At 38.0% G+C, this 20,838-nt stretch overlaps 1 protein-coding gene across 1 annotated transcript in view; it reads left to right on the forward strand.

Annotated features, from left to right (window-relative positions):
* The window catches only part of LOC109043634 (endothelin-converting enzyme 2), a 49,913-nt gene that overhangs the window by 23,601 nt on the left and 5,474 nt on the right, over nucleotides 1-20,838 (forward strand). The window contains exons 2-15 of the mRNA XM_019060914.2: nucleotides 6,614-6,749; nucleotides 9,559-9,714; nucleotides 10,622-10,770; nucleotides 13,339-13,398; nucleotides 13,796-13,999; nucleotides 14,391-14,518; nucleotides 14,981-15,084; nucleotides 15,475-15,596; nucleotides 16,570-16,668; nucleotides 16,939-17,120; nucleotides 18,548-18,664; nucleotides 19,040-19,313; nucleotides 19,771-19,866; nucleotides 20,681-20,757. Coding sequence (XP_018916459.2) covers nucleotides 6,614-6,749; nucleotides 9,559-9,714; nucleotides 10,622-10,770; nucleotides 13,339-13,398; nucleotides 13,796-13,999; nucleotides 14,391-14,518; nucleotides 14,981-15,084; nucleotides 15,475-15,596; nucleotides 16,570-16,668; nucleotides 16,939-17,120; nucleotides 18,548-18,664; nucleotides 19,040-19,313; nucleotides 19,771-19,866; nucleotides 20,681-20,757 — 1,904 coding nt within the window. The remainder of the gene's footprint in view (nucleotides 1-6,613; nucleotides 6,750-9,558; nucleotides 9,715-10,621; nucleotides 10,771-13,338; nucleotides 13,399-13,795; nucleotides 14,000-14,390; nucleotides 14,519-14,980; nucleotides 15,085-15,474; nucleotides 15,597-16,569; nucleotides 16,669-16,938; nucleotides 17,121-18,547; nucleotides 18,665-19,039; nucleotides 19,314-19,770; nucleotides 19,867-20,680; nucleotides 20,758-20,838) is intronic.

Below are 20,838 nucleotides of genomic sequence, written 5' to 3' on the forward strand. Positions count from 1 at the left end.
TAGCATTTCCGGGGGAGTGGGGAATCCTCATATCGCATGCAGTGGCGTGGCGTGCTTTGCGATCTATCGATATTTCCCCATTTGAAGCTGTGGTAAATAATCGATTATTAAGGTGTTCGCTGCGAACACTCTGTTTATCGATACTTTTCCATAGGTTTAAATGGCTGATCAATCAATATATCGCAAAGCATGCCACGCCACTGATCGCATGTTCCCGTTCCCGGTGCGGGACCTCGTTTTTCGTGGACGGAGCGCGAACAATTTGCTCGTGTGTTGCACCCCCGAGCGGTGCGGTGTGGTGGGAGGACAGGAACACATGGCTACCGTCCCCTCCTCACGGAAGAAGCCGCAGCCGTCCCTCTTTCATCCAGTCGGAAGAACCCACCTCGGCCGCCGTTTCCGCGTGTATCTCCAGGCGAGTCCCTTTCTAGAGGAACACCGTTGCCAAAATTGAGTCGTTTAGCTTTGGTAACGATGCACCTCTGAAAAAAAAAATGAAAAACGGAAATACCTACTCCGGGGTTGCCACCGTCAGGGAATACCGGGAAATGTCAGGGAATTTAAAGAGCCAGGCAAAACCTAGACTTGTCAGGGAAGACGACGAAAGTGTCGTAAATGCAGGGTGTCTACAAGTCCGGAAATAGTACTGATTTTTTAAAGGCGGTCCGGAAGTACTGAAAAAGTGCTGAAATTCCGCAAGAAAGTCCGGAATGTTTGTGTCGTTTTGTCAATATTTGAGCGAGAAATTCAAATTTTTGAAATCTTTCGAAAGGCAGGTTGCCTTACTTTTTATATTTTTAATGAATGTAAATAGAGGAAACACAGTATTGCCAAGTTGCAAAATCGCCACGGCCTCACGCCATCTATTTTCGTCCTTCAAAGAGAGTGTCCCTCTAGAGTCATAAAAAAAGAAAAATTCAATTCCGCAATTGTAACTAACACAATGAGCGGTCAAAAACTTCGTTCGGAAAAAATACCTAAGTACATGAAGGAATCTGGAATGTTCACTTGAGAACCTGACATCAAAGACCATTTCAATGCGTTAAGACGGATAGTTTTTGGAACTCTTGAAGTTGAGTTGTTTTTAAACCAATCGAATTAATTCATAACTGCACAAACACATTTCGCAGATTGAGATTAAAATCAGAGATGTCCAGGAGCGATTTCGAGTATGATTTTTTTCTTTATTCCGTAAGTCGACGAGCTTTAACTCCCTGCGCAGTTGATTAAGAGCAGGACAGAGCACGAAAGCTGAAGGTAAGATAGGCGACATTGAAAAGGAGGGGGGGGGGATAGGTGCAGATTAGAGGAATGTAAACAAAAGCAAAGCCCTCCCATAAAGCGCTAGTTCTTCTTTATCTGAACCGAATGCGGAAATGAAGAGAGGGCCCTTCGATGGTTCAGAAAGGAGTGTGAAGTCGGCGCCAATACTGTTGTCGGCCCCTGGTAGAAAATGTTATTTGTTACAATGCGATTTATCCGCAGATCCAAACAAATACACCCTGTAACATTTGTCAGTCGCGAGTTCGAATTGCCGTGTGACAAGAAAGAATTCTTGCGAGAGTCACGGAATTTCGATTCATCTCTCCAATGGAGATGTTGCATTTGTGAGGAATTTGCAATTTGACTGTTGACTCTTATGTAAAAGTTCGCGAGAAACACAATGGTGCCACTGGTTTTCTCTGAAATCGTCTCCCAAGCTCAAAAAAAGCTCTCAAAGTGAGGCCAAAATGGAGGGGATATCCCATTCTACCCTGAGAGTCCACCTCTACATCAAAACAATCTCTCCATGCAAAGATAGGGAGCAAATACATTGGCAGGGCTGCCACTTTATTTGGGGACTCCAAAACTGAAAACACGGCAACCCTGCTAATGTATTTGCTCCCTATCTTTGCATGAAGAGTTAGTCTTGATGTAGAGGTGGACTCTCAGGGTAGGGTGGGATATCCCCTCCATTTTGGCCTTACTCTGAGAGCTTTTTTTGAGCTTGGGAGATGATTTCAGAGAAAACCCGTGGCACCATCGTGTTTCTCGCGAACTTTTACATAAGAATCAATGGTCAAATCGCAAATTCCTCTTTCTTAAGGCGCAGGATACATGATGATCAACCTGTAATAAGCTCTAGAAAAGCTCACCACTCCTGGGCACTGCCGTGCTGAGTAAGAACGCTATATGAGCTTTCAGGCGTTGCCGAACTTCCTTCCACAAATCAAAGATTTCTCAGGAAAATTTACGAATACTGAGAATGAACCCGAAAAATATTTGCAAACCTGCGACTTTTCCGCAAGACAACATGTCAAAAACTGTGGAATGGTTCCCAACGCTCGACGTACAGAAAACTAGAGACCCATTGTTCGAGGATTGACCTCGGTGGCACACAGTACTGGAGTGAATTGTCCCGTGCTTAGGAAAAACGCCGCTAAAATGAACCTTCAGGTGTTGCCTACTTTCGATTGTTAAAGACGAATTTCCCGGTAGACTTATGAATGTGTTTCTTCCAATTTTTCAGACACTGTTGTTCGCAATTTCACCTGAAATTCCTGAAAATTTCGAGGAAAAATGTTCATAATTTTCCTCAAAAATAAACATTTTACGGAAGGAAGCAACCCTCGAATGTTTATAATGAGTTCTTCCTTAGAATTGGCAGGAGAGACCGGGCATGATTTGGAAACTGTAAAAGCTCGTTAATGCAATTCGTAGAAGTTTATACTTGAGTGGTTTTCTCGTAAAATTTCCTGTTACAAGCACCCCGTAAAATTACAATATGACAAAATAAATATCTAAAATTTTAGTTTTAATAAAAAAATCTAATCTTTATCCTCTACTAAGCGAATTTTATTTAGAGGTTCGGTACTACTTTTGTGCCCGAACCTTGCCGAACCTCCGAGCTGCCATTCTATTTGAGTTCGGAACTTCCGATTCGGTGACTAACGAATCACAACGTTGGTGCGTGAATTTGGTACCGACTCGCGAGATGGTTCCGAAAAAGGTTCGACCTATCGAAAACCAACGGATCTGATTGGTCGACGGTAACAACGGTGTTCACTGGTGCTGGTGATCGATGATACAAACCGGGACAGGTTCGGAACATTAAATGAAATTCGCTTACTGAGAGGTCGCTCCTCTGTGCGGCGCTCCAGTACAAAGCTACTCTAATTTACTCTATGGGACGATTGTATTTGAAGCGTCGCGTATTCTGCCGTGCTAAGGAAGAACGCCGTATGAGCTTTTAGACGTTGCGAAGTCTCTCCGATAAAAACCTAATTTTTGGGAAAATTGCGAATATTATTTTCCAAAATTGTCAGACAATTTTGTACGCAATTTAATCTAAAATATCTGTCAATTTTAAGGAAAAATATGCATGAATGTTGTCAATAACATCTTCTTTAGCAAGGGATTTATGGCAACTCTCGAATGTTCGTACGGCGTTGTTCCTTAGCACGGCAGTATTAGGGATGTGTCATCGCACATCGTTGTCTCCGGTCGGTAAACCCGAAGTGGCAGCCGCCAGGAAGTCTACCGCGCTAGGGAAGAACCGCGTATATGCGTTGGATTTCCGTTGGAGTTGTCACGTGACTCACGTGGTTCTTGACTACGGCACGACAGGAGTAACGATTGCCGAAACGTGGCTCGTCCCCTTTCGATGGGGCGGCCCCCGACTAAAAATAAGTGTCCTTCCCTTACGAAATAGTGTTTCGGAACTTCAACCCGCGCTCCAAATCTTAGACAAATCAGATTTTTAAAGCAAAGGAGCAAAATAAAAGAAATGAAAGGACATTCAAATATGAGTTGTACTTTATCTAAGAGACTAACAGCTCTAAAGAACTTGAAATGTTGTTGTTCCTTTTTGCAAAATGCAGGTCACTGAAGACTAGCATCCACCCATCTACCTTTTATGAATCGCTGATGAGTCACCCGTGAAGTGATTCAGAAGACAACAACGTGTTCACAATGATCCATGTAAAACAGTGGCGTGGCGTGCTTTGCGATATATCGATTAATCTGCTATTTAAACCTACGGAAAAGTATCGATAAACAGGGTGTTCGCAGCGGACACCTTAATAATCGATTATTTACCACTGTTCAAATGCGGAAATATCGATAGATCGCAAAGCACGCCACGCCACTGATGTAAAATGTTGTTGTGAAAACATTGTACCGTGGTGCTTAATTTCACATCTTTCCTAGGTACTTCATCCACCCACAGCCTTTGCAAATAGGGCCTTTTATCCCCGTGCACCATTCGCTTCCTTTGCGTGCCAGAATAGTTAAAAGGCGCCTTGGTTTCACCTGCCGGAGGGCGCGTTTACGTAAGCGTTCAAAGGACGACGTCATGGCACCACCGTAATCCACCCAGTTCGGAGACTGAAGACTCGAGTCTTTGCCAACTTCTGCCAGCTGCTTTTTACCGTTCTGTTTGTATACAACTTCCCAGGCGCTCCGCGTTCCTCTTGTTACAAGCTCTAAACTTTGAGACACCCCCCTCCCCCACCCTTCCTCCCTCCTAGTTGGAGTGGAGGCATGAGCTGGACATCTGTTTCTTCATACTTTCGAGTACCGTTCTCTCCATGATATTTGCACACACCTACTGTAGACTCCTACTCCCACGGGACGCTAGTGCCGAGGCGCTTGCACTCACTATGCCATGCTGTGGTAGAGAAACCGTACAGTGAGAGTATGAACATTGGGCAGGGTTGCCATAGTCAGGGAATATCGGGAAAACCGAGAAATGTCAAGACATTTTAAGAAGGGGAAACCTGGCAATGTGAGGGAAAATGGCGAAAATTTCAAGGAAAAATCGATTATAAAATCGATATCGATGCGTTCAAAGTGTACTCATAGCCTCAAAAGTCAACTTAGAAATTTGAGGGGACGGGTCTTCTGCGATAGATTTTTTATCATTTTGAGCACCATTTGCCCATGAAAAGTGAAATTGTTAGGAATGGAGATGTTGCATGTGTGAGGGATTTGCGATTTGACTGTTAATTCTCATGTAAAAGTTCGCGAAAAACACGATGGTGCCACTGGTTTTCTCTGAAATCAACTCCCAAGCTCAAAAACAGCTCTCAAGTTGAGGCCAAAATGGAGGGAATATCCAAGGAATATCCCACGCTATCCTGAGAGTCCACCTCTACATCAAGACAAACTCTCCATGCAAAGATAGGGAGCAAATACATTAGCAGGGTTGCCTTGTTTTCAGTTTTAGAGTCCCCAAATAAAGTGGCAGCCCTTTCAATGTATTTGCTCCCTATCTTTGCATGCAGAGTTTGTCTTGATGTAGTGGTGGACTCTCAGGATAGCGTGGGATATCCCCTCCATTTTGGCCTCGACTTGGGAGCTTTTTTTGAGCTTGGGAGTTGATTTCAGAAAAAACCAGTGGCACCATCGTGTTTCTCGCGAACTTTTACGTTAGAATCAATAGTCAAATCGCAAATTCCTCACACATGCAACATCTCCATTCTCTCATTTTCAGCTTTTCCAACTTAAATCTTAACATTTTCGTTTGAGGTTATGTTCTATTGTTTTGAATGAAACGATACATTGAACCACTATCGAATACGGTCAATGGCACCAAGTGTACTAATCAGAAGTTTAAATTTATTTATTATCGGGACCCGGAGCGGGAGGGCAGGAAGAGTAATCGGATTAGGTGGGAAATGTCACTCCTTCCAGGCGATTGAGGCCATCGGCTTCGATAAGCTGACGGAGTGATTGGAAGACAGACCCCTCAATCACTTTCAGGAGTAGAGTCGGTCGATGTAAATCCAAAGGTTTCCTTAAGTATCGCAACCTATCGCTGTAGAAATAATCCCCTGAATTCTGCGATATCCGAGGGAAAATGGTCCGATCATGGCTCACCCTTGCAGCTATTTTTATTTAATTAATAATTCAAAGGTGAGACAAAGATGCATATTTTTATTTTTTATTTCTATGTAAGAACGAATGCATTTCGGGACCTCGTCCCACCTTCAGAGCATTACATTACATTTGGTAGACACGATTTTTTTTTTTTTAATCGTGTCTATCCACCAAATGTGATGTTTAATGCTCCGAAGATGGGATAAGGTCCCGAAATGCATTAGTTTTTTTCAGAAATAAAAAATAAAATTATGCATCTTTGGCTTACGATTCTATTATTAATCATTAACAGATGCAATATGCGCATTAACAACTTTCCATATTTTTATTTCATTTTTATTATTTTTTTATGTTTTGATAAGGAATATTTTAATTTTAGGCGAGGTTATGAATAGAACACTGCCGTGCTAAGGAAAAGCGCCGTACGAACCTTTAGGCGTTGCCAAATCTCCTTTCATAAAACGTGAATCTTCTGGTAAACTTATGGATATTTTCCTAATTTTTCAAATAATTTTGTTCACAATTTCACCTAAAGATTCTGAAAATTTAATGGAAAAACATTCATAACTTTTCTCAAAAATAAACATTTTATGCAAGTAAAGGCAGCTCTCGAATGTTCGTACAGTGTTCTTCCTTAGCACGGCAGTACAGTGAGGTCATGTTATTTTTATCATTGTTTTCCATGACGAAGCGCTAAAAATGTGTAAATGGACCGCAAAACGGTGCCTAATGAGCGTTTGGTCCTTTGTTTCAGATCTTACCGCAGATGAATTTCAACGTCTCCCCGTGTGACGATGTGAAAAATTTCGCATGCGGATCCTGGCTCAATTCGAAACCTCTTCCTCCCTTCAAAAGTATTTGGAATTCCAAGCAGATTCTTCAGTATCAGAGTAAGTCCTCCCTCCCGGCATCCAATTAAATTTTTTCATACCAACTCTCCTTTTCTCTGTCGGCTGATGCGATGAGTCGTCAAGCACGATTCTCCGAACCGTTTATTTATTTTTTTTTTTTTCAACGTTTCCAGCATTGCCGTGCCAAGGAAGAAAGCCATATGAACCTTCAGACGTTGCCAACTTTAATTTGATAAAATGCGCACTTTCAGCATACGCGTACCTTGGTCATTTTGCCAGGGGGGCCTGGCCCCCTAACCGCGGGGGATCTGAGGAATATGGAACACCCCTCAGTCTAGAGTGGGGTGCGGGGGGCCTCCTTCGGAAATTTTTCGAAATTTTAATTCTAATTGTACGCATTTTGAGGCTTCCATGACGCAGATTTTCCATTAATTTCTGCCGGAAAATTACGTTTATTTTTTTTTTTTTTACTTTCAGCAAAGAATGATTTCCAATTGTTGCATGGAGTAGATTCGGAAATTTTCTAAAATTTTAACTCTATTTGGACGCATTTTGAAGAATCCATGATGAAAATTTTAGAAAATACAGAGTAAATGAGCACGATGTCTTCAATTTAGACTCAAGAGAGATAATCATTCTCGACGAAGGTCTTTTCCCACCATCCAGAATTTCTGGGGAAATCTTTTTTTTTTGAAAAGCTGATGAGAAAAGTTATAAAAATCCGGTGGGCAGACGTGTGAAAACGCGAAAGCTTGAAAGATTCTGTACCCCTGCTGATAACTTCAAAATCTCTGAAAGACATCTGCGCACTATTTTCTTTTCCGTTTCAAAACGTATACTACGGTATAATTGACGCACGAGGGTATACTCTACCCAGACCCAATTTCGTATATTCTTCCATTATTTTACGTTCAGTGCATTATTCGAATCCAGAGTTCCTCGTTCGGAAAGCATCTCAGATTGTTAATATCGCTGTACTAATCTGTGTGACAAGAGTGTTCAAATAGTTGTCCGAAATAGATATCAGTATCATACTCCAGAGAAACACTAATTGTCCCCTTCTTGCGGAAGTTGTGGGCAGATCTCAAATTTCGCCCGCAAAATCGAGCGTATGCAACCCAGTCCACCGCGAAGTTTAAATAGTCGCATGTTGGGTTCGAACCCTCTTCGAATATTCTCCCATTGTTTTACGTTCCGCCGCGCCGCCGCGAATTTTTCAAATGCCGTGTTATCTTTCGTAAAGGCATCTATCCGTCGGTTTATATCAGTAAGAGTCGCGGGTATCAATATGAGTATCAGATCGCGGGAACTACTCAGTGATGATATCACTATTTGATGCATTGCATGATGACCTATCTATTGGCTTAGTCTTATCTGAGATTAGTTCTTGTCGATTATGCATTTTTAAGCGCTGCTTTTTTTATCAAAAAATTAAGTCTCTTTTCTGGGAACACAACGTTAAAACAATGATGATAACTCAGTGATGATATTACTATTTGATGCATGGCATGATGACCTATCCATTGGCTTAGTCTTATCTGAGATTAGTTCTTGTCGATTGAGAATTTTTAAGCGCTGCATTTTTTGATCAAAATATTAAGACTCTTTTCTGGGAACACAACGTTAAAACAATGATGATAACTCAGTGATGATATTACTATTTGATGCATGGCATGATGACCTATCCATTGGCTTAGTCTTATCTGAGATTAGTTCTTGTCGATTGAGCATTTTTAAGCGCTGCATTTTTTGATCAAAAAATTAAGACTCTTTTCTGGGAACACAACGTTAAAACAATGATGATAACTCAGTGATGATATTACTATTTGATGCATGACATGATGACCTATCCATTGGCTTAGTCTTATCTGAGATTAGTTCTTGTCGATTGAGCATTCTTAAGCGCTGCATTTTTTGATCAAAAAATTAAGTCTCTTTTCTGGGAACTCAACGTTAAAACAATTGAATTCAAAAGTACGCTGAGATTCTTGCAATTTCAAATGAGGGGCTTGGAGGACAAAGCGCATAAATACAGCTTTTGCTATTTCGAGAAATACGTGTTTGAAGTTTCGAAATTACATGGATCCTCATGGATGAAAGAAAGTTCAAACTGACTTTCTGATGCTTAAAAATTGGAATTCTGGAGCGAATTTTTAACAGAATATGTATGCATTACGACTAGTTTTACTTGATATCATCAATAATATCTCAATTTTATCCAAAACTGCATGTATGCGCCTTGTCCTCCAAGCCCCTCGAATACGATTTTCAAGGGGAAAACTGTCTACTTCCCTTATTTTTGACGTTGGAATGGTAATAATACTCGGAGACAGCAACAAAAAGACCCTATTTAACTCTCTGCAGGTATTTTCAAAAATAACTTCCCGTGTATGGAAGTATGAGAGAAAAATCTACCTCGATTTTTTCACGTAGGTTGCAGAAAATGAAGGCATCTAATAAGAAAATCTTAAATTCGTCGGCATTCTTCAGGGTCTCCTCTTCTTTTTTCAAGGAAATTTCTTTAAAATTGTCTCAAGGAATTTTCTTGAAAATTATTCAAGGAATTTTCTTGAAAATTGTATGAAGGGATTTTTGTCAGGGCAGTAAGTAATTGAACTTTTTACACTCTTGCGCTCAATTTACCCTTTTGGTAACTATGGATATCTCTTTTCCTCTCCCATTTTTTGTTGTGTTAGTCGTTTTCTCAGTCGGGATTACACCATTGTATATTCTCTACACGGAACTTGGCTCAAGAAAGGACTAACTTCTTCCATGTTGACTTTCACTGAATCGTTCATCATTTCATAAGCATTAGAGATTAAGTTCGTCCTCTTACGTTTTTTTGCAGCTCGAGAAAAGATCAGGGAACGAATCGTGACGCTGTCGAATCTGGTCACTCGCACAGCCCCGTGGAAGATCAAGCACTTGTATGAATCCTGCATGAATTTGGAAAACGTGGAAACCGATGCAGAAATGCCACTCACCAAAATTCTCTCAGAGTTAGGTATGTTCATGGATTTTGGATATCATTGTCTCTTCTTCTGTGACACCACGTGCCGATTATTTGAAGTTTCAATTTCAGGATTTTCCTAAAACTTCTCCGTAAAATTTAAAAGATAAAAGGGAAAATCTTGGTTAACCATTGGATAAACACACCGAAGCAACTTATTTTTCTCCCTTAAAAAAATTTAAGTTTGGATAAATGGAATGAAAGACTTTTTTTCTTTGTATAAATAGATGGGTGTGATTTAGGGGAGGGGGGTGAGGGAGAAAGGATTAATGGGAAAATTCAAAGTACAAAGTTTTACAATATTTTAAACCACTTTACTTGTTGTCACTCTACATGTAACCTGATCTATTACCAAGAAACCCACATTTTTTAGTTTGTGTTGTTGCAGGCCTCCGCATTAATTTTATTTTTCAACTAAAAATTAATCAATGTATTAACATCTTATGAGATTCCTTGATTTTTTCTCCTAGTTTAAAGAATTCGTTGCAAAAATTGCAAGCAGTACAGCATTCTCGTTTCAGTATAAAAAACAAGGCAAGAATGGAAATTTCGAAATTGAGTAACTTTTACAGTCCCCGAGTCCAGAAAGGGAAGCACCATGTAGAACTTTATTAATGTGCTCATAGTGCCATAGATTTGTGTGTATTTCATTGTAAGAGATTGTACATTTTCATGGATCATATCATTTTGAACTTAAAAAAGTGTGTCTTTTTCAGTCGCATTCCTTCATTGATCCAGCCATTCTTTATCTTCAAGCATTTTTATTTTCTATGCTTAAAATATTTTTTCCCTACCTGAGCATTTGAGCAATCAAATCTATGGAGAAGCTGATTTGTTTATTAAAGTTGCAATTGAAGTCCTTCATATTTGTGTTAATGTATCCTTTTGCTCGATGTTTCAGGCGGTTGGAAAGTAATGAGAGACGTGGAAATCAAAACCTGGGACTTGGTGAAAACCATGAGAATTTTGCATTCTGTTTACCGCATATCTCCTTTCTTTGAAATTTCTTTGACGCCTGATCCTGAATTCCCTTCAAAACATGTCATACAGGTTGGAAATTTACTTGAAAACTTACTACTAAATGGTACTTGCCTATTTTTGAAGAAAAAACATCCTCCAGAAAGAGTTTTAATCCAAGGAGGCTAACTTTGTCAAGTTAGGTCAGACGTTGAGTTTTTGAGTCTTCAATGGAAAATCCTCTGCAATATCCCTTAGAATAAGTTGCAAGTGATACAGTAACTTTTTTGGTCAATCCTAGAGTGGGTAAATTTGCTTTGTTATTCAACGTTTTTGAGTCTTGAATATGACAGACTTAAACTTTCATTGGTGTTTTCTCTGAAGCACTTTTTTAGGACTGCAAATTTCTAAGCAAATACCGATTTGAAGGGTATCTACAAGTCCGGAATTCCCGAAAAGTCCTGAAATAGTACTGATTTTTTAAGGGCAGTCCGGAAGTACAGAAAAAGTGTGGAAATCCCGTCAGAAGGTCCGGACTTTTTTTCATATTTTTGTTGTTTCTGTCATACAGTCGAACCTCGATAACTCGAAGCTGAAGGGAAGCGATGAAAAATTCGAGTTATTGAGGTTTTGAGATTATCGAGGTTTCGAGTTAACGAGGTTTGGAGATGAAAAATTTGAGTTATCGAGGTTGGAGGTTCGAGGTTGGTGCTAGGTCAATTTAGAAAAAAAACCGTTATTTGTTTTACGTTATCATAATAAGGGAATATTGGGGAATGAAAGTAGGAACTAATATTTAACCCCACGTCCGATCGGGGTAGGACAATGGTTTATTATTGGAAAAAATATGTACACAAAGATCAAGAATTAAATTTTAAAAAACTGAGTTATTCTGCTCTGCTGCAAGTGTTGCAAACGGTGTCTATCTACTTCATTTTCAAGTGTTACCAAAGCAGAAAAAACATCATCACTAACATTAGGCAGTTGCTCCACAAAATCGGGTGACACTCAACGCGGAACACTTGCGCATTTTTTTTTAACGCGTCACAACATTAACTGATGATAAACTGATTAACCTGCCACCGCTGATTGCCTGCGGCCGCCTTGAGATTATCTGGGCCGAAGCATCCTTCGAGTTATAAAGGTTTTTCTCCAATTCCTTCGAGTTACTGAGGTACATATTTGACACATGGTAGTTGCCTTCGAGTTTTAGAGGTAAACCGCCGATTCCTTCGAGTTACTGAGGTACAAATGAGCCTCAAATGTCTTCGAGTTAACGGAACAAATTCTTTGAGTTATCGAGGATTTTGGCCTTCTGCGGAAGGGAACGGACATTTTCTTCAAGTTATTGAGGTTTTCGAGTTATCGAGGTTCGAGTGATCGAGGTTCGAGTTATCGAGGTTCGACTGTAATTTGAGCGAGAAACTTTTTTTGAAATTGTTCGAATTTCGTCAATGGACCACTAGACAAGGTACTTACGAATTTCAGCATTCTGATACATGTTTCTTAACCAAAATTTCGCGTAGAACACGGTGCACTCAACGAAAATTACCGAAATCAACTCCTTCCGAAGATATTTAATGATTCTTAATGCGTGAATTCAAACCATCCGCTCATGAAAACTCAATGCTCTACGTGATTCACACCGAGCGCTAAACGTTATCATGACAGTCTCTGCGATATATAAATCTGGCAACCTCGATCTCAACGCTTTGGCTCAGTTATAGCAAATTACTTATAGTTTGAACAACACATGGTGGGAAATGAACATTGCTCGTTTGAGAAGCTTGCTGAAACCGTTGTAGTGGGCGATTTGACTCACGTAGAGCTTTGAGTTTCTTGTCAGCGGGCGGTTCAAATTCCTCGTAACCAATGTGAAATAAAAACGTTAATATCTTCGTTAGGAGTTGGTTTCAGTAATTTTCGTTGTAAGAATCGTGTTCTACGTAAAATTCTCGTTAAGAAACATGTATCAGACTGGTTAAATTCGTACCTTGTCTAGTGGTCCATTGGGGGTACTGAAAAAGTACTGAATTTTTCTGTTGAGGAGGTACTAAATTTCTTGGGAATGTACTAAAAAAGTACTGTAAAAATACTGATTTTTGGCTAACCTGTTTTAGTAGACACCCTGTTTTGAGTTTTTCAGTGCTCAGGTTGTTTTTCCTTTGGATGATCTCAAATATGTTACAAAACAGAAGCACAATATTTGCAATTCAGGTTCAGATTGAAATTTTATAAGCTCTGACATTTTTGCATGGATACTTAGTCATACTACGGTATCCTTCCTTAATTACTTTACCACAGACTATCAATTTCAATAGAATTGTAGCTTGTGGCCCCATGTTTAATGATTGAAATGCTGATTGGTTTCAGCAAAATTCATTCTGGGTATCAAGCACCTAATCCATTCCTCCCTAATTTGTCTGTGTGATAAGTCGGGGAATTTTGATCTGGAGAAAACCTGAAAAATTTAGAGAATTGTTTCTGGCCAAGCCTGTATATACCCCATCAAGTATCATAACGTAATCTTTATCCAGGCATTGTTTATCCCGATTTTGGTAAATTGTTTGCCCAAAAAAGTTGTACTTGTGCGTACTTTTCCGTAGACGAAATTTGAACCAACAATAAATTCTCTTTTCTCATTATTTTCTTTCATTTTAGGTGCTTCCTGCAGGCCTTGGTCTCCCATCGAAAGTTTACTATGAACACCATAATTCTCCTGTAAGTTTTTTTTTCTTTCCCCCGCCATACTTTTGATTTTTCGATATGTCCTCTCTTCAAAAATTTTTCTTCAAAGTTTCAAGTCTTTGAAATAATCAGTCTATGTATGAAGTTGTAAAAGAATTTGCATATCCTTGAACTCGAAAATTTGGGTCTAATTCTTTAGACCTAAATAACCGGGAGTAATTACTCAGCTGAGTAGGCGTGATGGCATTTTTCAGGAATTACTCGCTGCCAAGTACCCTAGTTTTTCTAATAAAATAAAAAATAGATGCCTGCCAAATGTCCAGATATTTACTTACTAAGTCCCCAATTTTTTTTAACCAACAATATCAGTAGGCCAGGCACTATCTTTGATTTTAACGTAGGTTTTATTAATGTTTACTTTGTTTTGCAGGTTGCATCAGCATACAAGCAGTTTATGAAAGACGTCACTTTGAAACTTAATGCAATCAGCACTGATGCTAGAACTTTTTCCGAGGACATGTTTGGATTTGAAAAAAGGATCGCAGAAATTATGCCGGACAGTATTCATCCTTTAAACATAACTGTCTACAACAAAAGAATTACAGTTGGGAAGCTGAAAGAAATCGCTGCTATGGTAATAAATGTTGACTGGATAACTTTCCTTTCTTTGAAATTTTTCATCTAAATTTTTCCTCATACTCAAATTTTTTCATGTAAAAATATATCGCCAAGAGAAATGGGAAGGAGGGTCCAACTGAACAAAGTCTGACAGATGTTAGGTTTGGTACTCCCAAATATGTCAGTAAACCCAAAATGAGTTCCGTTCAAATCCTAAATAAGTTTGTTCTCATACACTTTTGGGAAAGCCATGTCAAAAGTATAATGAAATTTCAAACATCGAATGGCCATGGTTTTTTGGTCATTTGGCTTGTTTGCTTTTGAAATTTACATTATTGAAACTCTGAAGGGAAAACAATGGTTTTAGGAACATCTTTTTAATTTCCTCTCTCTTTTTTTCGGGCCAGGTTCCTCTTCAAGAAATTTTGATTGCAAAATACCCCAATGCACAAATTGACGACAATACTCAACTTATTGTGCCTCATGTCGAATACCTACAAGAGATCTCAAAAATCATCTCAACAACTGATCGAGGGTACGTTTTTTTCTCTCAATTTAGGTATTTGGTTAATTTTTAATATTTTTTGTTAACAGGAGATTTTTTGCTTTATTTTTTCATTTCTTTGTCTTTTTTTTTTTTTTTTTATTTTTAAACCAATTTCAAGTTGCCTATCGGCTAATCCCACGCTTATTACCCCAGCCCCAGGTGACCATTGCCTGAGACCATCAAACTTAGGTCACCTGGCCAGTAATCGAACCCAGGACCTCCTAGTCATAGGGCTAGTGCTATAACCACTACACCACATGAGGCCGACTACGTGAGGCCGACTGTCTACTTGTTGTGTGTTTTCTTTTGTTGTTTAAAAACCAAAAAATCACTCGTAATCAGTTCTTCTAGTGGTATGGTTTGTTTAAAATTTGATCAAGGAATCCATTACGTATATGTCTTATACTGCTCACTGTACTTCATTCGTTTAACTCATTGTTATTCTTACAGGTCACTTAACAATTACCTCCTATGGAAACTGACATCAGAATATGTTGGCTACCTATCTGAGTCTTTTCAAGAGTTGGTATCCATTTACAAGAAAACTGTCACAGGTAAGTTACCTACTAAATGTGGAAAGAGAAGCAAAGAGACAGAGAGAAAAAAACAATTACTCTTCATGAAATTTTCTTTTTTTCCCGTAACATTTTGAAAGAACAATAAACGTTTTCCATGTATTCAGAAATATTCTCATTAAATGAATTAAAAATCATGAAGGTTTTGAGGTGCAATATATATTAAAATACAAAATCAGCTATCCAGCGAGTTGAGGTTACTTAATAAACTTGAACCAGTTTTGTGCGTTTTCTGAATTCAAAGGAGAGCCTCAAATTTGGCACGCTACATTCTGGGTATACCTATTTAGTGTATTATTATAAATTATAGCCGCGAAGAGGATCATTTTAAAAATTAAAAGGTGTGTTTTTTTTGTTTCTGTCTCTCAGGAGAGGAGAAAATTCCGGAAAGATGGGAATTTTGTATTGAAACAACTGAAAAATTTATGAGCTTTGGCCTATCTGTCCTACTGGAAAATAGCACCGAAGACAAAGACCTGAAAACTAAAGTTGTAAGTAATCTTCCTATAGCTGCCAATTTTTCAAAACTGTTTTGTTTAAGCAAGGACCACATGGAGAGGTTGAATTCCTATGTTTCAGCGATTCGTTTTTCAGATTAATCAATTTTTCAGTTCGTAGCTTCTGTTCCTGGAATATTTTCCCCTTAGTCTCCAATTGTTTCAGTCAAAATAGAAGAAATATTTAGCAAATCTCATCAAAAGACCTTTGAAGAAATTTAACAAATGAGACTCGTACCGTCAGTCTTGACGCCAGGTTTGTGAGGGATATTTCCGTGCATTCAAATGAAAGAGATAGAAAACTGTATCTTGTATGCATGCAGAAATCTATAAAGTCTGAAAATAATGATGAACTATACATTGGCAGTGAAACTCCTAAACCATGTATCTCGTTTGCGGCGTTTTAAAATCTACGCTAGTATTTTATTATTTCAAAAGAGAAAAAAGCAACATTATTCCTTGAGGTTTTATCAAAAATTTTTTTCCACAGAGGAGAAATATCACGGCCGTTTTCAAGAATTGTTGTTGAGTAGTTTTCCATCAAAAGAATAAAGTAAGACAGGATGTTTGCAATATTACAAACTGAGATACATGGTTTGGGAGTTTCACCGTCCCAAAAGATGCGAGTAAATTTTGGACACGCGGTGGCGAGAGACGGGTGAGAGAAAACTGATGTCGTACGGCTCTCAGAAGACCGAATTTTGGAAAACTGAAACTTTTTAAAATGCTGCAAGTACGAAAATTCAAACGCTTCTTACAGATCTAAATTATCTTCATTAGTTTAGAAGATATGATATGTTACTTACTTTACGAATATCCCTCGCAGATCACCAGAATGTCATCAGGTTTGTATTGTTGAGATACATTTTGTTTTCCAGTTCGAATTTCTTAGGAATTTTTTCTAAGTTTGATACTTCTGGGTCTTGTTTTTATTCAATGCTTATGATTAATAATTTGTTTCTTGCAGGTAACTGACACATTTCACAATATCAAAAACACAATTAAAAATAGTGTTGAAGGAAGAAAGTGGCCGGGAAAAGAACTGCAAAGCCATGTTTTGGAAAAGGTATGTACTTCCCTGTAAAGAAAAGAAAGATTCTCCTGTATTTGAGAACAATGTTTGAATTTCTTTATCTAATTTCACTTTTTGTTTTACAAAACTCAATACTTCGATGAACTAATTTCAGTTGCAATCAAGATGTGTAAATTACAAACTCTTTTTTTTTTTAAATTTTATTTTACAAATGAAATTAAACATGTTTTTCCTGGATGATTTCTTATACCGACTTTTATTATTTATATCTTAAATGTGTCATTTTTTTCTTTTTTCGTACAGCTGTCATCATTGTCCTTACAAGTTGGTTACTCACCTTCTATGACGGGTAGTGAGTATTTAAACGAGTACTACAACAAACTATTTATTGTGAAGAACAATTTCTTTACAAATGTACTCAAAGGTATGCTGTTTCTCCAAGAAGAAGAACAAGCTCGTCTCATCTCCACAGCAGAAGAATATCGGTAAATTGCTCAAACATCAAAAGCATTCTCTCCAGAAGTGTTAATTATTATTTCCTTTTTTTTCCTGCAGTTTAATTGGCTTCTATTTCTGTTTATTTAGTAACTAAGGAATCTACAGCTACCTATAGACATGAGTTTTAACATATTTTATTGCCAGTAGACATCAAGGGTATTTTGGCACATCCATGCTCCGGCTCTCAAATTTTCACGGATTAAGGTTGAGTAGAATCTGTTTCTGCAGATCCACTCATCAGTTCCATGAAAATTTGTCACCACCACTGGGATTCAAACCAGGGACCTATTGGTCTAGAGTTAGACCCGCTGACTGCTAGGCCAACTTGGCCGGCTATTATTTCCTTTGATTTTTGATAGTGTTTGTTGAAGAGCAAAGATGATAAGAAAGGGGTGCTGTCAAATAAAACATCAAGCATCTTTACCATTTTATTGGAATATAATTTTTACCTTATCATAGAGTAAGAGAACAAAAAAACCAGTTTGGAGCTTGTGACAGAAAGTTTTTAGGCAATTTAATTTTTTTTCTTTTTTTTCAAAGAAAATGCATTTCCATCTCTTATATTTGTCTGAAGGCTTTGTAGCAATTACAAATTGGTCGCCGAGGGTAATATTTGAGCTGTTTTCATTTTTAGACTCGAAGACATTTTTGGGCAGTCTAAAACTTAATTTTGGAATGGTTTATGGACAAGAATACCAAATTCCTCACACATGCCCTTTAATGAGTACTTTTTTCTCCCCCCCCCCCCCCAAAAAAAAAAAAAAATTACATAGTTGCAAGTATTTTTTCCACTAAGATTTGTCTATTTACCTGCGCACAGTTGATAAACTTACTCACTGAAACTCACGGAAAGGCTTATCTGCCAATAGACTGATCTAGTGACTACATCATTCGATATAATATTGAATTCTTGGTTCAAAACAAACTAACATAACTTCATGTACGAATTCTTCATGAGTTAATTGAATTAATTTGTTAAAATTTAGTCATCGACTGGTCATAAATCAATTAAATACTCATTAAACACGAGAACTTTTGATTGTGAGAAACACTTGGAAACATAATACCTCCGTTGCGCAAAGGGTGCAAATCAGAAACAAGGTTTCGTGTTAGTTTACATTTGAACCAAGAGTTGGATATTATATCGAATGAAGTAGCCACTAAATCAGTCTATGGTCACTTAAAATACACTCAAAAGACATTTGTAAGAATTTGTAAAATTAAAATAATGTGTTTGAAAGCTTTAGGGGTCGTAGGTTAAGCACCAAGTTAAGTGTTGTCCATTTTACATGTCCTTTCATATTACCTGCCCTTGACCTTGACGCATATTTTTGAAAAAGCTAATGTTTGGCCATTCCTATGTAAGCCTTGTTTTCTACACTAATGGATTTTCTCCTTTTTATCCTTTCTTTAGATGGATTGATATTATGTCAGCATCTGTACCAGCAATAGGGTACTCTATTCCAGCCAATAAAGTCATAGTCCCGCATTCACTACTGGTGGAGCCTAACTTTGATGCCAATTATATGTTGTAAGTACATCACATGGTTAGAAAATATTAAACCTTGACTTCATCTCAGCAGTTGGCGCAATCAATCTTTTGAGTCTTATACTTCCTTGCCGAGGAAAAGCACTGTTTGCGCTTTTAAATGTCATCAAACTTTTTGATTAAAATGTTTATTTTTTAAAGGAAGGCTGCGAATATATTTTTGTGAAATCAAAAACCAAATGGAGTGCAGTTCAGAAATTCTCTAAAAAAATTAATTACTGAAATGCAATTTTGGAACCCATGTGGTGTGACATGTTTTTAGTCTCAAAAATGTGTCCATATTTCAATATTTACGTTGCATACTTTAATCCTGGTAACAGTTATATTGATACCATTTTTTATCACTTGTTTTGGTAGACCTATCCTCTATGGTGGTTTTGGAGTTGAATTAAGCGCTGCCATACTTTCGTCAGTGACACCGTGGGGAGTTCTTCATAGTCGAGATGGGACCCTACTTAACCCAGAATATCCAGCTGTGAATCAGTCATATGCGTATGTTACCAAAGCTCAGATATGCTTGTCCACTACCTTTGCTAGCAAAGTCATTTTGAATGCTGGCCGATCTATTCTAGAGACACCGTATCAATACTCAACGCTTTTAGCTATTTCAGCGCTGGATCAAGCTTTTAAGGTATTTTCCTCTCCATGTAGTTTTCATTCTTTGAAGAGGGGCCTGTTTATCAAATTAAGAATTTAAATGTAAAAGGTCAAGCGAAAGTAATACTATCATGTAAATTATAAGGTAAAAAGTTCCCGGTTTGACTGAAAAAAACCTTACTATCAGACAATTGGAAAAATTTTTAGGCATGCATTACATGATTATCTTTGAATGCTTGGCTGCTAAATCCAAAAATACCTTGGTTTTTCTCTCTCATGTATCAGTTTTCATCAGAAAAGTCCGTTTTTGGAGGACATTATCAATTCCTTGGAAAAATGGTAGGTTTAGGGAGAGACTAAAGTCCATTTTTAGGCTTGGGGCTTAATTCCAACAGTTTTGAATTTTTTTTCCTCTTTTTTTTCTTTTTTTTTTGAGTGAAACAGTTCAAATTAAGGTAGCTAATGTTGTTTCTGTGTTAATTTTCTTATAGGCTTTAAAATTCGAGCTGAGTAAATCGACACGGATGTATCAACCAGCAATGGAATCATACAATAGTGAAGCCTTATTTTTCATCACATACGCTCAGGTAAACCCATATATTTGTCTCTAAAAAATCATAAAACAATGTAAAGTCAGTTTCAGAAGTTATTTTTGTGCTACAAAAGCTCTAAAGAACAGCCATTGTTCAAATCAAACCAAAAATAAAGTCTTGTAGTGCCTAAGAGATAGACCAGCACTTTTCCAGCTGGCGCAGATGGAGCAGTTTTGGATCTTAGACGATCTCATGTGCTCAGCTTCAACACTTACATTCACTTTCAAACTCATACCTAGCATTTTAATTGATATTTGGACCGCAATAAGCAGAAAGGAACCAAGCCACCTCAGCTATTGCCAACTTAAATTGGGCAACATAATTTATTACATGGAAACGGTTGCGTGGATTTTTGAGCAAATTTCAGTGAATTTCCTGCTTAGCACGAAGCAAATTCCTCAAAATTTTCAAAGGAATCCGCAAAAACGTGCTCATCTAAAAAATTAAATTACCCGATTAAATTTGGCAATAGCTGATGTGGCTTGGTTCCTTTCTGCTGGACGCGGTCCATTTTTGAGTTTGGTCTGCAGCATTTGGCAAGTTTTTAGCTCTGCAATCAATGTTTGTCATTATCTCTACGAAGATTTTTGGGTTGGCGTCCCTTTTACTTTTCCTATTCTCTTTGTTCATCGTGAAATAGAGGTTTTAAAAATAAACAGTGGATCCTCAATTTGAACCTGTCAAACCCAGTGTTTTTTAAGTCTTTGTATACTACTTAAGTCCAATAGATGATTTATTTTTTTATTTTTAAGGAAGCAAATTTCTTTGAAGTCTGAGAACCCCATACTATTTTTCTTCTTTGTTACAGTCCATGTGCACGGTGAAAACTACAGAGCGGAAGAATTTAGATCACACTCTTGACACTTCATTGGAAGACTCTCAGTTGTAAGTCATGATACATAATTCATCTCAAATCTAACCAATTTTTTTTTTTCCGGGCCAGCTGTGCATACAATGGTATTAGTG

The sequence above is a fragment of the Bemisia tabaci genome, chromosome 2 (assembly GCF_918797505.1).
Source record: "Bemisia tabaci chromosome 2, PGI_BMITA_v3".
In the NCBI taxonomy this organism is placed as follows: domain Eukaryota; kingdom Metazoa; phylum Arthropoda; class Insecta; order Hemiptera; family Aleyrodidae; genus Bemisia; species Bemisia tabaci.